This window comes from Fulmarus glacialis, unplaced genomic scaffold (genome assembly GCF_000690835.1).
Source record: "Fulmarus glacialis isolate BGI_N327 unplaced genomic scaffold, ASM69083v1 Scaffold49711, whole genome shotgun sequence".
NCBI lineage: Eukaryota > Metazoa > Chordata > Aves > Procellariiformes > Procellariidae > Fulmarus > Fulmarus glacialis.
In genome coordinates this window covers 1-17,457 of record NW_009195617.1, presented here as the reverse complement: position 1 = coordinate 17,457, position 17,457 = coordinate 1, and the positions used below count along the sequence as shown (strand labels likewise).

The 17,457-nt window shown below is 39.3% G+C and overlaps 2 protein-coding genes across 2 annotated transcripts; one reads left to right on the top strand and one right to left on the bottom strand.

Moving 5' to 3' along the window:
• Nucleotides 1-382: 382 nt before the first annotated feature.
• MRPS25 (mitochondrial ribosomal protein S25) lies at nt 383-970 on the top strand (the record flags this gene model as incomplete). The annotated part of the gene is made up of 2 exons (XM_009588134.1): nt 383-539; nt 778-970. Coding segments are annotated over 2 exons (350 nt in total), but the record flags the coding sequence as incomplete, so codon positions are not given.
• Nucleotides 971-4,541: 3,571 nt separating this feature from the next.
• ZFYVE20 (zinc finger, FYVE domain containing 20) lies at nt 4,542-17,387 on the bottom strand. Its single transcript, XM_009588133.1, has 11 exons — nt 17,225-17,387; nt 14,387-14,530; nt 12,461-12,561; nt 11,778-11,823; nt 11,504-11,665; nt 10,363-10,604; nt 9,425-9,495; nt 7,664-7,750; nt 7,082-7,184; nt 6,581-6,655; nt 4,542-5,678 (listed from the first exon to the last, which is right to left on the bottom strand). Exons 1-11 carry the CDS (start codon nt 17,385-17,387, stop codon nt 4,542-4,544), a joined length of 2,331 nt encoding a protein of 776 aa, XP_009586428.1.
• Nucleotides 17,388-17,457: the final 70 nt, after the last annotated feature.

Sequence of the window (17,457 nt, the reverse complement as noted above, 5' to 3'; positions counted from 1 at the left end):
GGCCTACCCCGAGGGCGCTCCGGCCCCGGGCCCCCTGTGCCGCCGTGAGCCCCGAGCGGGGCTTCCCCCGAGGCGGTTCGTCTGCAGGAGGCATCAGAGCAGCGGTGGTTTTCACGCTGGAAGCGTGGTTTGAGTCACGCTTCCGTCATTCTAACTTGGACCCCACGTCTCGGCCTGCAAAGGGGGAGGAAGCTTGATAAGAGAAGGGGCTTTGTACCTTAGCAAACACCCTGTGCTCACCGCCACTGCCTCACGCTTCTGCGAGCTGTCCTCGAGTCGTCCTAGATGAAGACTTTGCTTTTTCTATTGAAACATTACATTGTACAGTAACTGTAGTAGAGACGCACATGTCTTAGTTTTGTGTTTAAAACACTTCTTGCAGCTACTGTGAAACAGCATGCGGTAGGGAAGGGGTACTATTTCATGTACTATTACAAATCTTTCTTGACAGACAACGGAGAACAAGTTTTGGTTGACGTGGAAGATAAAACCAACAAAGAGATAACAGAGCACATTAAAAAAATCTTGGGGAAAAGCAAGTAAGTAACACTTAATAAGCTAATGTACAGTCTAGCATACATCATAATACAAACCCTGCAAACTTTTGTCAGGTATACAGAAGGAAATACCACTTTTCCCAGACAAAATTGACATGAGCGAGGTAAAGTCCACAAGCTAGGAACTGTAAATCCATCTTTCTGATAAATTGGTCTGGGGAGGGGAGAGGAAGTGTTGCCATTCAGGCTTCTGATAGTAACAAACAGATCTCTTCTCTAGAGAAACGCTTGAAAAAGAGGAAAGAGAAAGGAAAAAACTATCACATCCAGCAACATTTGGGCCCAAGAAGTATCATCTGCGAGAATGCATGTGTGAAATTGAAGGCCAAGTTCCCTGCCCTGCTTTTGTGCCACTGCCCAAAGAGATGAGGGGAAAATACAAAGCTGCTGTGAAAAATGAAGCATCAGCCTGACATCTCAAGTCATGCAGTTGTTTTACCTCAGGGCTGGATGATCAACGTACTTCAGCGAGAGACAGGAGCTAACAGCTCCTGGAAACAGGAACAAGCAAGTTCATATAATACCGACAACCTTGTCTCATAAGTCTTCTTAAAGCTACAACTAGAATAATTAAAGTGACAAATAAATAAAAGTTAAACCCCCAGCTTTTTGGTGCCAGTTATACAAAACATTACAGTCAACACTGTGTAGAAGGAAAACAGAACAAGGAAAACGGAATGACTAAAGCCCTATTTCCTACTCATGCCTGCATGTATAAGGTTATGGCAAAAACAAGATCATGTTTGCTTTGGGATAGAGAGACTAGACTAAAAAGTTAATTTATCTTAGAAGCAGCACAGAATCCACAATTTATAGGGAGTGGTGTAAAAGTGTTCCTGCCGATTTCCATCTTGTACTAACTGAAGACAGCCAAATGATAATGTAACTCCAGCCTCAAACTACATACTGAATTTTCTTAATTTATTTAGTTACTACTCAGAAACAGTGAGAAGTCTCATTTACAAGAAGATACAACTTTTGCAGTTGATACTGCAGCTCTGAGAAGCACTGATCAAGTCAAGAATATCAGCGGTAAAGGAGAACACGTAAGCTGGTATTTGAAAGATAATGCTTTACAATTATTTTTATATTGTCCTTCAAAAAAAATTCAAAGCTACCTCTTAAATTAAGACAATTTCCTAAAGTCTTCCTTAAAAAAAAAAAAGCCATATAAAGGAGAACTGTGTCTAGATTTATCAACTTCCAGCACCTTCTAGCCAGCAAGTCCATTATGCTTCCAAGTCCAGTGCCGCTATGTAACTCTTGCCTCAAACACTCCTGCTCCCTGCACATGGTCAAAAAAACATTCTAAATCATCATAGCTTCTGCCTCACCAAACAATTAGACTATACCTATAATAGTATATAAACATATGATAGATAGTACTATATTGCTTGGAATTTGGTAATTGCACATACCTTAAGTCAGGCTTATATATGCAAATTACTGTAGAACTGTATTTCAGCATTTCTGAGCTAATGGTCGAGTACAAAATTTCACAGTGATTCAAGCGTCCTGTAAAAATTGTCAGGGACGAACACAGCACAAAATAAACATGTTGTTTTATTTCATCTCTGTTTACAAAGTTTCCATACATAGTAGTGCATGCATTTTTAACAAAAGTCAACGCTAGCTATTTATTGAGCTTTATGGTTAAGATGTCTTCATTGTGTTGTGCCTTGTGAGCCACACAGCAGTCCAAATACCAGCATAAAAGGTTTTCACTTTGGAGATTACTTCAGTATCAGATGTCTAGTCTATCACATTTAACACTGACAAAGGTCATGAGGTATGCTAGTCTGTTACCTGCTTGTAACACTACATTATTACATGTACAATAAGGATACTTTAATTATTAGTGTATTAGACTGAAAATACAAACAAGGCAGGATAGTTGCAACAAGGAAAAAAAACACTTTTAAAATGTGAAAGCTGAAGCCACTGAAACATTTTTTTCATGTTGATACCAAAAAAAGCTTTGGGTTAGTGCAGGGAGCAATCCTCTTGACTAGCAAACGAGTCTGTCTTAAATAGCTACCTTATACTATTTCTGTTAAACAATTCCAGGGATTACGTTTAGCTATCTTAACCATTTATTTTTTGCTGCCTTTGTGAATCTGGTGCCACAGTGCACATGTTTTGTTAGTTTACGACCTTTCAGAATCCTCTGTTCATTTCACTTGGTGCAAAATAACATTCAGGGACTCAATCAACACTAATAAAACATCTCAATATAAAAACTTCATGGTCTTAAGACAACCTGTTCTGCACACCTTTCAACTTCAGATGCAGGCTACAGTAAGAAGAACATCAGCTGTCCTTAACTGGCTGCTCTTAAGTTGTTTTGATCAGTTACTAGTGCTATTAAGTGAGGATATAGGTGGTTTGGTTTTTTAAAACAACAGTTCCGCAAGTCCCTACCTCCATTTATTTAGAGCAAAATAATGCTAGAGTTCCTTCTCTTTAGGTAGCATAATTATTTGTGTCTCTAAAGTATTACGCAATGCTTGGGTTACAGCTATGCTAATATATAATCAGAGACATAGTTAAAAGACATGTTCCATAAAAGTTTACACTTCTGAGTAAGCCCGCTATTATTAGTGCTATACAGTGTGATCTGCCTGATTTTCCTCTATTTCAGCTTTAAATAAATACACCCTTTAGACTAACTGTTCCCCACCATGCTTTCAAACACTGATGCCTGATGATGGACGTCTGCCTTTCAAAGATAAAAGTCAGGCTCCATCTTTCGCAAAGATACAGGCTGACCTAACCCTGAAGTGTTCCTACATTTCTGATACCTATCTTCAGAAGCCCAGCTCTAAGCCCTCCTGCATCACAGGTGCTGGCCATCACCTACTCATCCCCCAGACCACAGGATGACTCCAATTCGGAGCTTGTTTAAGGCAGACATCCCTGATTCTCATAACTTCTCAGGGGAATCAAATATGCACTATCACAGCCACAGACTTTGTCTCCCAGCTTTCACAGGATTCCAGTTCAGTGGCACTTCAGCTCTCCATTGTAAACAAGATTTTTGTTCCTTGAATGCTACAAAAAGAGGGTTCCAGTCTCACAAATATGACAAACATGATCATTCCGTCACCCAGAGAATTTAAAGGAATGTGTAGATTCCATAAGATAATTAGGAATTGGAGGGTCACCCTTTGTATTGTAGTTTGAAATGGTGCTAGCCTGATGCTCTTTTCCCTGGAAATGAGATGCTTGTTCCCTCGCAAGCAGGTCTCTGAAGCCAGCATGGTGCGCTCTATTACACTGTAGTTTGTGCTCAGAGCAAATGGGAAACTGAAAGTGATGAAAGTCAGCATCCAAATTTTACTTGGGAATTTTTATAAACATTAAAAAGTTACTCATACTAGGATCAGTTATAAAGTTCTTCTCAGTCTTAAAATCCCTTTTATGTATTAGCATCGCACAAAATTGGTCTGCAAGCTTATATATTCTGCACCTCAAAGAATCACAGTAGCCTTTTAACAGCACTTTCTCATAACACCATTAGGCAATTAAGCTAGCCTGTAACACTGCACTGTGTCATTACCAGAGGATGCTGAAGTTTTAAAAGAGTTTTCGTCTCTAGTCAAAGTCCCACTTGAAAGGCCAATGCCACAACAGAAAGGGGGAAAAGATGACAAACCAACATTGCAACCATTTCTAAACCATGGTTCCCTATGAGCACTTAACCACTTTGACCAAAATAAGCACACAGTAAGACCAGTTAGCATTAAGAGAGTGTTGCAACAAGTTATTTTAAAATTTCTTAGTGTAAGTGTTTGAGACCAGCAGCATACCTCAATAATTCTTTCAAGACTGAGTAGTAGTGGAAATGCCTAATTGAAAGTGCATAAAAGTCAAGATTCTCCCAATTCCCTCTTGTGATCTGTACTTCTGTTTACAAGTATCTGCTCTGCCTTCCCATATTTAACAGCAAACTTAAAATAATTATTACATAGCCCTATTTCTGCTTCAGCAGTTGGATTTCTCCTTCTGCTTTGCTAATGTGCGCTTCAATTCCTTTAAGTTCTCTGTCAGTACCTCCACCTCATCCATTCGTCCACTGTGTTTGGCATCAAATATATAAGCTTTGATGTTATCTATCTGTTGGAGAAGCAGCTCTTCTTCTATAGCCTCCTCTCCAGAGGTCTCATTGCCATCCTCCACTTCAAAGGGATTGGTAGAGGATCCCTCTTCAAATGGATTCCCAGAATTCCAACTGCCCCCAGGCTTTTGAAACAGATTTTCATCCTCTTCAAAAGGGTTTGAAATACTGCGAGGTGCTCCATTAGTTTGTTCATCCTCCTCCTCATTTTCAAATGGATTATATTCTTTTTTATCACTTTGCAGAGCTGTGTTAGATAAAGAAACCACTGGAGAAGCGTCTTTGGCAAATGGGTTAGCAGGATCTTCCTCTAACTGAGGGGTATCTGCCTCATCTTCAAAGGGGTTTAGACAGGCTGTCTGATCTTGGTCTTTGTCACACTGTGGGTGGTTCTGGGGTTTGAGTGTGAAGATCAAGTGCTCTTCAGCTGGCAGCTGCTCAACAGCAGGAGTTTCAAAACTTGGGGCCCCTTTGATCTGAGTAATATCCAAATCCAATGCATGTGCTGTCAAGTTCTGATTCTCTTTTGCAACTTCATGCTGATGCTGCTTCACTTCTCTGAAGTCTAAGGAACATGTCCTTGAATGCTGAGACATGAATTTGTGGTGTTCTCTTTCCCACTCTTTTTCACGAAGGACCTGAAGTTCCTCCCTTTGCATCTCTTCCTCTTCTGCCTGTTTTTTAGAAAGCTCGATAGCTTTCAGAGTTTGTTGTTGATCGTATTCATCCTGAAGCTGCCTCAGGTTCTCTTGCAACATATGGACCTCGTCTATCCTATTAGCTGCCTTTGCTTGCTTAATAAAAGATGTGATATTGTCAATCTGCTGAAGAAGTGGGTCTGCTATCTCACTCTCTCTCGATATGCTAGATGTAGGCAACCAGCCTTCAGATTTCCTGACTGTTCCTTTTTTCAGGTGAGTTGCATCACCATTAACTGCGGCTGCAGATCTGGAGATAGAGTCTTTCTGCTTTTCCTCTTGTTTTCCATGTGTTTCAAGAGCCACCTAGAACAAAAAATGTAGTAGAGAACACCATGAGATTGAAAAATTCTGTTCTAAATATCCGTAGGTACAAGAAGTTAGCTGATCTTAGACATTGCTGGCTGTCACTGAAAGGTATCAGCTGCATTTTTGGTTACTTTGCAGAAAATGCTTATTTTCATAGTATTACCTAAATGCTTCCCTTCAGTTTGTTTGTGATGATATTGATCACAATCCCATGACATCTGGCTCTACAAAGTTGACGGCAAGTAGGAGCAGTGACAGTGCTTTATATAGAGCAAAAAAATGCCTCATGCAACTGTGCAAAGAGTGGTCTAGATTGATTTGGACAGTAACCGTATCACATCTGACTACAGCAGACATCTCTAACAGAGCATCAGTCACTGATATCATTAGCTTTTGGAGTGCAACAATTCTTATTTTTCAACTTCTACCACAAGATGGTTTAATTTACAATTAATGATGTCCTCCCTCCTAACTGAAAAAAACCTCTTTCTCTGAAGAGACATCCTTATTCTAATATGTCCTTTTTCACCACCAAAAGAAGTCACCAAATTCTACTTGTGCAAATGAACTCCAGAACACAATTTGAAAATCCATGTAAACTAACATACTTAGTTTCGGGCTTTCTCTGCATGCACTGCAGCAGAAACAGCATGCACAACCAAGTCACTGCTGCCTTCTAGAAGTGTTCAGCTGCTCAGTACACACCTACTTATGTTCTGGATAAAATACAACGATGGTGTTACATGAATCCCTGGAAAAGGGTATGGAATGATCTGCATCAAAAAATGAAAAATTGAAATCCAATGTTAAAGGCAACTATTCATATACACATAGCTACTAGCCTTAAGCCCTTGAAGGAGGCCCTGACACAAGATGTAGAAGATCTTAACCAGTCTTACCATATGCAGTCTTCTCTTCTTCAATTCTTCATACTGATCTTTGGTTGGCAGGGACATTAGGCCAAGCAGTTTTTCCTGCAAAAAATGAAATCTTTACAGTGTTGCTTGCAGGCATTTAGCCAATTTTCAAATACTTGAAAAGAGAGATACCACCAACACAATGCCCCACAAACAAATAAAAGGTACTTCTACACTGCAGTCACTGCTGCAAGTCTGAGCACATCTTTGCTGCCATAACTGTACTGCTAGCTAGATTCACACCTCAGCAAGAGACAAAGCCAAGATTCACACATTCTCTTACGTCCCTAAATTCAATGCTGCTCTGACTACACTATCTGTATTCAAGCTAGCTCATTTAAGGCTGCCGTAAGTCATTAAGGGAACTACAGAAAATGTATAGAACTAAACCTCCTGTCAAAATAGTTTCAAACCATGGTGATGCCTGGCAAGGAGAACACTATATAGAATTTACATTCAGCTCATAACATATGCTCCATTTACCTGAACAAAAAGTGTAGCTGAATATCTTATCATTCTCTGAAGTTGCAGTGTTTTAGGATGAGGTTGGGGATCTTCATGCAAGCCTAAACTCAAAATCTTCTTACTGAATCAAAGCAAACATACAGCCTGATCAGTTCAAAAACAAGGGCAAGCAAAAATGCAATAGAAGGAAAGAGAGCATTGGATGAAAATTTTCTGATGTTCTTTTAGGTATTCTGGATATTACAAGTTATAACACTTTCCATTCCCACGTTTTTTTGGTGTGGTTTTTGGTTTTGTTTTTTTTTTTTTAAAAAAAACAAACAACTGTGCCGCTATTTGTTTCCTCTGTGCTTAGTTATTTCCACTGCAGAGGAATGCATGATTTTAAGGCTGGAAAAGGAAGCAGAAATTGATAGTGCACAGGAACAGCATCTACCGTTTTTCACATGCTCTTTACAACTAAGCAGACAAATTGATTATTCATATGAATAAGCATATATATGCTACAGAAACACAGACACCAACAGTTGAGAAAAACTACAGAGAAGTCGTAACAGAGGGAGATACTGGGGGTAGGGGGAGAGAGGGATCTTCTTTTACCTTAAGGCATCTATAAATTCGTATACTTTTTGAATCTCCACCCTCAAGTCATTAGCATGTTCAAGATTGTAGGTTGTCTCCCCAGCACTAAGAAATAAATAAACTTTATTGTAAGTCATGCATCCAGCTAACAATACATACAACACTAGAAGTTATCCCAACATGTCTAAGATTCAACAATGGTAAGAATAGCTAACACTAAAGGGGTTGAATGATTTTATTTCAAACTCATTGTGTTTAAAAACCCTTTCTTTGTGACAGAAGTGGAAAATTACAATCATCTTGTGAACATGAACACTTCTACAGAAATCATTTTATTTATGATTGTATTATTATTATTTACTGTTACAGGAGAAATTGTATTTTAACACAAAAATGCCACTCTACCAATAATATCTAGAATATACACATACTTAGCAAATGCATCTATTTTGTGTTTTTTTCCAGGCGATTGGGTGCAGAAAAAACACTGACTGAGTAACTATACCATTAAAGTAAAATAGTTATCTCTACTAACGTTTGTCAGAAAGCAAAAGCTTACAACCCTACATGGGTATAATATTTAAGATGCTAGTAACCAACTGTCCACATGGGGACAGAAACAATTACATGCACTTTACTAGAATCTCTCATTTATTGAAAAAACAAATTAGGATTTAACAGGGAAGACTCTTCACCAGTTTTTAGCTTCCCTCTCCTTTTAAATCACAAATATAAAAGATAAGGATCACTCTCTCAAAAGCAACTTAACTATCCGTATGATTCCAGTTTCTGGGACTCACTACTAGTCAAAAATCCTTAATTTCATCAGTAAGAAGTCTGTTGTTTTCTGACATGTGCTTCCATTATCCAGGACATTCATATTTTTACTTTTCTCCAGTTGTTAAGCCACATAACACCAGCTCTTATGAAGTCATGACAAAAAGCAGTAACAGCTTAGCACGTTTTTCACCTTCTATACTTCTTTCTTCCTTTTGGTGTGTTTTTACAGAACAGTTTTGTTATGATGAATGACAGCCTAATTTTTCTACAACCATCAGATCTGAAGGACAGGTACAGAAACACCCGTTAACTTTAACTTCCCAAATGGACATGCTTCATAGTCCAAGACCAATGTGTGTATTTCTCTACTATACAAGCCAGAAGTATAACCTGACAACCTCTTGCAGATACAGCTGGAGAGATTTAAGTTACGCCAGTGAGAGAATACTACCGCAAGAAATTATGCACAAAAGTGTGATATGTGAATGCTGCTTATCCACTGCAGCACAGGGCAGGCCAGCTAGATTTAGAACAATGGTCAGGTGAAGGTGGCTTGCTTTACCCAAGAACAGATAAGAAGCATTCAAACAATCCTTTGCTGCTGGTGCTACTGGGAAGCCATACCGTCCAGCTGAGGGCAGTAATACCCTACTTCAACTGTTTCGAAGAGCCTCATTTACACAAGAATTGTAGCCTTGTACTTCCTTTTTGCAAAGATGACATGTCAAAGTCTGACAGTGGCGCCTCACTGGGAAGCGGCTTTTAAAAAAAAAAAAAAAAAATCAGACTACTTCTCTGTATGCAATGTTACCATTATAATTAATTCAGTACTACTTTGTTTGAAGAGCATCCAAAAGACAACAGATAATCTGGCGCTTTTTTTTATAATTTACATACTCTTGCAGCCTTAGCACACCACTTCCTTACTCCTTCCCACACTTTTTGGGAGGAAAAATACATATATTAATTAAAAAAAAAAAATCAGTAAATGGGGCTTACTTCAGTGATTCTGCCATCCTTATGTATTCTGGCGCCTTCTGGTCAACCTTCTCCATGCAGAGTCGAAGTTTCTTATTTAAAACAAAATGTATAAAAAAAGAACTTATATTAAAACACCAATGCAAGAACATGCTGACATAAACCTTTCATGCTGCCTGTGCACATTCAAAGTTAACTGTGATGAAAGCCATTTAACTATTCAGGATAACAAGACTCTCCAGTTATCTTCAGAACGCAGATGGCATGGAGAGGAACAGAGAAAGACTCCCTGTACCCCTGCGAAGTGAATTTTGAATTCGGAAGCTGTTTTAATGGATGACTTCGACAACTTCTAGCTTTAAATCTCTTCACAAAGAGCACCAGAAGAAACTCCCATTAATACTAACCTGGGGGGTTTGCAGACTCTACTGAAAAGATACCTAATGATTGTCAGTACCTGCTTTCAAAGCATATTTGAACACAATGTTCCAGCCATATGCTGTTGATGGATATAGATGGTTCAAAAAAGCATTTGCCATCAGTGTGAGGACAAACAGTGCTGACAACATCGAGTCCTATAGTTCCAGTGCAGCCCATCAGCAAAGTGCACAGCATATCATTGGTTTAAACAAGAACTGTTCTGAGGTATCCCAGCTGACATAGTTCACAATTTTAAGAGAGGGGCATCTCAGAACTATTAGTTCCAGATGATGAGAATGAAGACGTATCTTAAAAGAATGTTTGAAGTTGTCGTGGGATATAAATACTATATGGCAACAGGCTGCATCATTTCAGATATATCTTTGTACATGGCGTAAACACCCAATAGTCTACTGTAACACAAGTGAGTATTAAGTTGTAAAGTAAGAGCTTGGACATGAGATAACAAGCCAAAAGTGAAGTAGTGACAACTGCAGATATATACAGTGAGGATGAAAGCAGCAAAGAGTCTGATTTACCTCATAGAGTTTCACAATGTCTGGAGTGTATTCTTTCTCATCAATCTGTTGTTCTCTTTTCAACAGGGTATCTTTGCAGTGCCGACAACAACGGATTCGGTCATCATCCTTCTCATCCAGAACTGAGCTCACACTGCTTATGCTGCTAATGCTGCCACGGCGGGAGCCATGGACACTATTAGGTGAGGAGTTTGGGCTAGTATGAGAACCCAAGGCCTCTTTGCTGGCACTAGTGAGTTTGCCTAAAAATTATACACAGGTAATTTTACAGTGACTGGAGAAGCCAACAGATTTTACCAACGCAAATGAATTGCACTTTAACAGAAACTTTACATTCAGGTAATATTAGAAAACCAAGTTGAAACAGTCTGTTGAAAGACACGCAAGGAACCCATGACAACCAAGACTGCAAGTCAGAATTTGGGTCTGCTCTGTAAATCCTGCTCCGTTCTACAAGCAGCTCGAGAGCAGACTGCTGAGAACCACCTACTTTGCTTACGCCTAGAAGCATTCTCATGTTGGAGCTTGCATAGTTATAGAATAGTGTCTGGAAGAACAGGTATGTTAATGCTGTCCATGTTTTGTGCTTGAATGCTCCAGAAAGCACAGTTAATGTCATTTATTTCCACAGAAAATACGGTCTCCTCTCCAATGCACTAGATGTGGAAATTAAAGTTTGAAGGCTTTCTTAAAGGCTTGTGGATGAATTTCCTTAATGTCAGCATTTGGACAACCACGGGCAAGACTGGAAAATCCACAATAGTTTTAAACTTGGCAGTTACAATTCCTGAAGTTAATACCTTCATAGTTATGGTACTCAGTAGAATAAGACACGAAATGTTAATTATATTTGCTAGTATATTTACTAGTAGTATATACTACTACTTCTTCTAGTAACTTTTTCAGTGTTATGTAACACTTCCAAATCTGAAGAAACAGAGACAAAGAATGGAGAAATCGTTCTTATTCTGTTTCACAGGTACGTATCTGCGTGAAACTGATTGACACATGAAGGACCAAGTTTTCCACACAGGCAGAATATTACCAGCCACTTTTTTTCTAATGGCAAAAAGCCAGGATGCAGTCAGCACCTGGCTGTGAGCTAAGGAAAGGAGGAATTAACACCACACACTGTACTTACTTGCCAAAGGAAGACTGACAAGTTCCATGCACTTCTTGCACATAATAGACCCACAAAGGCGGCAGTGATGACGTCGGTTTCGAATACTGAACTTATTGCCACAGTCTGGGCAGAACGGAACATCCTGATCGCTGACCCAAGGCACAACAGACTTCTCTATAGCTGTGATCGGGCAATAGGAGACAGAACACAGACAACATAGGATATTCATTCTATTAATTCCTCAGCTGCTTGAACTATAAGAGCAAATAGTCTGAGGTAAGCTCATACCAACCTCTTATTTTAGCTGACTCGGTGTTTGCTCTGTCAAACGATGTAAGCTAGTAGAAGATAAACAATACATTCAAGAAAATTGTACTTTTGCAAGAAAAAAACCCAACACAACGAGCCCAATGAGAAAAAGAAACCTGGCATTTTTAAGAGATGGGAGTCTCAGTCTGTTTTACACCAGATTCCTGCAACTTTCCTATTTATTTCTAATGCCACATTCATACAAGTACTGCTAAACAATGACTGCCAAACCTGTACAAATCAGAGCATTGTGGACATAATCCTTACAGCATCCAACATTACTGCCAAAATGTAAGTGTATCATTGGTAGATTTTGAAGAATGAGAAGCTGGAAGAATCATGACAAAAACATTAGGGAGAAATTTAGCGAAGTAAAAGATGGAGAAAATATACAGGGAAACAGATGGTTTTTGAAGCACGTGGAAGTAGCATCTTCAGCTTGAAAATAGTGCATAGAAACAGAAATCATATCCACAGTACAGGGTCAGACCAAGCACAGTACTCAAGGATAAAAAAGGAAAACAGTAATGTCTGAGGAGAGTCATAGTTTAGAATCCTTTATGAAGTGCACTGCTAGATAAGTGGGCACGCTTCACACTAAATTATGATTTTTTTTAATGTAGGAAACATTCAGAAGGCTGGAATATTAAAAAGCAGCAAATTTACCTTTTCTAACCTGATTATTAACTTATTGACTTCAACTACATAGTGATCAATCCTGGCTGCTCGGTGTTTCTTGAAATCAGAAAGATGGCTTCTCATAGCACCTGGAGAGATAGCAGAAAGTTTTCATAGTCACCCAGGTGTTCTGTATGGATTTACATGCATTTAGATGCCTCTTGATAGACAGCTGTCTCTTCATGATTTATTTCTCACGTTCAAATCGAATTTTAAAGACACATTAGAATCCTAAATTTTCACGGTGCTGCTCTAAATAAGACATGCAGGTTAAAGCCTAATCTCCAGGCTATCAATAAACAGTTTTATTTCTACTACAGAAAACAACAGGCACTATGTTAACAAGAAGATCTGCAACAAATTTTTTTTTTCCCCCTATTCATCCCTCAGTTATATTTGGCAAGCTATTATCAACTAGTAGTATTCTCAAAACCAACTCCCCTTAGTTTCCTGGCTACATGTTGAACAAAGGGAAGACGCAGGTCCAATGATTATTGGAGGTCTATGCAACAGCAATTTCTCTTTCAGACTTCTGATCATCCTTCCATCTTTGGGGGTCTGAATCAAATCCTTGATGACAGTTCAGATTTACAGAAAACTGATCACCAAGTATACAAAAGAACAATATAGCATCTATTTAAAAATGTACAATTCATACTCGACAACGTTGGTTTCAAGTTTAAGTTTTGATCCTTTTCTGAGTTGGATGAGCCAGGTATTAAAAATCAAAGTTACAGACAAAATAAAAAAAATAATCTTTCTTCTGACTGATAGAACACAAAATTAGATGTTGCTTTTTGATACTACCTATGTAAGCGTAAGAATCTCACTTCCTCATGCTAATGAAATAACCAAAAAACCTCCAAAGCTGAATTCATAGGAATGAAAGGGCCCCTCTGGGTAACTGAATTCAGCCACTGTTTAGGAGACATCACACAGTCCCTTTCACAAACCCACCAAATTCCATCCTAAAATCCGTAAGGTTCATCTTCTCCACTCTGATCAGAAAACAGTTCTCACTTCTCTAATGTTCAGAAACCTTCTGCTAGTTCACTGCCTAAATTTATGCTTAGTGCTGCCAAAATAGTTACAAAGTCAAAAGTATAATAATCTACAGAACTTGGACTCTGCAGACTCAAAGGACTAAGTCCTAGTCTGTCAGCAGTACAGGGGAAACTTTTCCAGGATCCACCAGAGATAGTGCTGCTTCCTCCCCCTGAAAATAACATAATATTGTGGGCAATTTCAATAGCAGTATTTGAAATTACAGGCTCAGTCAACTTATCCTTGAAATTCTACAAATGTAGATTTATATTCAGAGGCATGCGTTTGGGTTTTTTTGTTTTGTTTTGTGGGTTTTTTGTTTGTTTGTTTTAAAGTAAACATCTTTTTAATGAGGGACGATCTACACCTCAAATCCAAGGAAAAAGCTGAAAGAGTTTAAACCAATGGACAAGACATGTAAACTAACAACTACTTTAAGTGTAGCCCAAAAGCTGGAGATTTTATATCGCAATAGCTTAATTATTAATTAGTGGATTATCTGTTTTGTAAAAAGCCACAAGATGGTTGCAGAACACCTCGACAAAGCTAGATGCACAGAGGTAAATGCATATCCAGCAAGCCTCAACAGCTCAGGCACAATGACATGACAAACAGCTACCCTGCTCTCAAGGTTAGTTGGGGTACTGATTCCATGCATTTTTTTCCCCCCCGTATCTGCATTTTCCCCATCACCCCACACAATGTAGGCAGGCTGCACAAAATCTATATGCAACCCATAACCCCATGCTACAGCGAATCAAACAGAATACAGACACAATTCCATGCAACTTCAGCAATACTGTAGCACTTTCCCAATTAAGATCAAAAGAGAAGTTATCTCCACTGTGTATTGCTTTCCAGCTCTCCTACCTACTTCCTGGGGCTCCCACATGTATGGATCTACTCCACCATAGCTGAATGACTCATATCGTTCCTGAGATCCAGAATCAGTTCTGTCATCTCCTTCTCGTTTCAGCAATTTCTTCTTTGCTCTTTTGGCCTTCTGGACTAGATCTGAAAAAGATAAACCCAAGTTATCAAACATGGCAGGTAGTCACCGAATATCTGTCACGTGAAACCAGTATGGAATATTCCTCATCTTTTAGCACAAGTCTTTTTCCTTGATGACAAGTTTATCCTCAACATGTTCTGTTTAGAACCTGAATGCAGTTCAGAGAATCACAGATGACATGAAATGCTCTTTGTTATCTGTCATAAAGTAGCACTAAGGTCCTAATGACAAAACAGTAGTTTTAGAAACTCCATTCAGGGACTTCGCAGTAAAACAGTAAGCTGTCTTAAACTATGGGACCTATTTCACAGCATTCTGGGACATCATACAGATAATATCTTAATTCTCCCAATTCCCAATGATTTTCTTAGGATTCAAGGATGTTCAACACTTTCTTTGTCTTGTTGCACAAACTACAAACTAAGAATTTCAGTGTGCTTGTACACCTAAATAATTTCAAAAGTACTCAACAGCCCACTGCATTATCTGATATGAATGCTAATGAGAGGAGGGCAGTCTCCTGGGCCAAAAAAAAAGACCAGGAACTTGAAACTTCAGAGCTTTTACTGCCTTTGCAGCTGTGTTCCTCTCTGGATGCTAGCAGAAGTTGAGGGCACTACTTTTCTTGCCAAACACGTTCAGTATCTCCTTGAACTAGATCTTTTATATATCAAGCTTTCTTACAAGCTGCTGAGAACCAGGAGTTAGCACACCCTTTCATAATTCTAATTTTCCTATTTAGTGTCCAAAACACTGGAACTTCCACCTTGACCTTACTGGAGCCTGTCCCCCCGAGCTTCAGCCACTAGGGCTGTGCCAGCAGGCCCCACATGCAGACATCATGCTTCCTAGCAGTTTTTCAGCTGCCGAAGTTATGCTACCTCCCAAAATGACACTCAGTGATATGAAACACACTTCTCAACAAAACTGTGTCAGGTTGGCAACGGCTAGCATTGTAACATCATCTAAGAAATAGGATTTCTCCTCCCCCCACCTACTCTCAAGCCAGCATAGAAAATGCCAGCTAGACACTGCAGTTTCTTAAGTGAAGTTTACATTATCTAAACAGAAAATATATTTGCACTCAAGACTTTGAAAGTGACATACTCAAAAAGAAGTAGGGATGCCTAATGGCTTTGCCACAGACACAAAAGCTTTTCAAGCAAACTTCATAATCTTGTTTGCCATGAAGTCAAACTTAACCACCTCAGTATGACTCGACTGAAGTAATAAGGTGATTTGTAAGCAATTCTAGAACTCCATAATTACGATACTTGGAGTTCAGTCATGCAACCACTTGTGATGCAGTTTGAATACTAGTCCCTAAAACAGGTAGTTTAAACAGGTGATTCTGCCAGCCTTCCTTCTTCTAGAAGGGACTTCACTGGATAGACCTTGACATGAATAACTAGAACAGAAAGTAAGCAGACAAAACCAACATCCTTTATGCAAGGACACACATGAAAGACAGTCTGAGAAGTCATAGTACGCTATTTTAGATTAAAAGAACATTAGAGAGAACAAAATCAAAATGCAGGTGTTTTGTATTAAATAAAAGAAGCACTTGGGAAATCTTACCAAGCCTAAGTTGTTGTTTTCTTTCGTCTTACCACAATGAAAACCATATTGCTGTTCTGGTTTAAACGCTCCACAGAAGCATCTGTGATTCAGCTATTACAGCACTGTACCCATGATGAGAACATGACTGCACTACTGACCAGTCTACCTTCACCGTCCAAGAAGAGCACAGTGCTAAGAGCCAAGAAGTAGCCAGACTGATGGAAAGCAACTTAAAGACTCATGAAATATTTGACTGTGCTACCCTTAGGATAGGCTTGTTAAAACCACAAACTTTTCACTGAGAAAACAGCCTTTTGCAGTAATCATCATCAATCTCGGGAGAAAAAAAAAAAAGGGGGGGAGAGGTAAAAATTCAAGACTGCCAGGCCACTATCTCTAGTATAATAAAACAAAACCAGAAAGATTTTTGCACACACAGAATTATCACCAGTTTTTGCACATTTTTCTCTCAACGTAAAATGTCACTGTGTACGCAAGGGGGGTAAAAAAAGGGAAATATTTTAGTTAAATAGAATTCAAAGGGATGTTTCAAACACCAGTAAAAGTTGGTAATCCATAGCACAACCCTGGGACACTCCCAGCATCTACTGCCAGCTCCACCACCCACATTCTTTTCCGTCTTTTCCCCAACAACAACCTTGCTTAACTTTACACTTTAACTGCGACTACAGTTTTATCTACTGTCAAAACAAGGGAGTAATGAATTGGTACCTGGCAAGTACCAGAGATTCCACATATTCTGAAAGTCTTCAAGTAATGCTTGAGAATTCATCTGGGTTACAGTATAAATCAGTTTTCAGATAAAAACAAACAAAAAACTCCAAAAGGCCAGTAATAAAAATCACGTGTAAAATCAGACATTTGAAGACTGATGTCTTTTAAGTGCCTGCTTTAGAATTTACTTACTAAAAGTATCGGAAATAATGTAAAAATTATGCCTTGCCCTAAGGTAATTTATAGAAAAATGGAACCCCATACCTCACTTGGAACTCACTTCAATTAATATTTCAGTATTTTTAGACATTTTGAAAACGCTCACAGTACAAGCAGCTTTTGTCATATGGAATTCTACGTGGCAAAAACGAACGCATTAAAACAGCTGTTATGCTTCTTACTTTTGAGCTGTCCTTTGACATCTCTGTCCTCGCTCGAGTGCTCCTCCTCGTAGTGCGACTGAAGCTGATAGAAAGACTGGAGGTCCTTCAGGCACAGCGGGCACAGAAAGCCTTCCCTCATCTCCCCCGGGTCACCGAAAGGCGGAGGACAACCGGACGCCATGGCGGCCCGGCCGCGGGCGGACAGCGCTCGCTCCCCGGTTTCAGCAGCGGCGCAGCAGCGCGGGGCACGG

Excerpts from the sequence above, each read along its gene's own strand:
- ZFYVE20 (XM_009588133.1), bottom strand. The coding sequence starts at position 17,387 with ATGGCGTCCGGTTGTCCTCCGCCTTTCGGTGACCCGGGGGAGATGAGG. Across the intron at positions 12,562-14,386 it reads GTGGGAGCCCCAGGAAGTAG|GTGCTATGAGAAGCCATCTT; the intron begins GTAGGAGAGCTG and ends CTATCTCTCCAG. Across the intron at positions 7,751-9,424 it reads AGGATGGCAGAATCACTGAA|TGCTGGGGAGACAACCTACA; the intron begins GTAAGCCCCATT and ends TTTATTTCTTAG.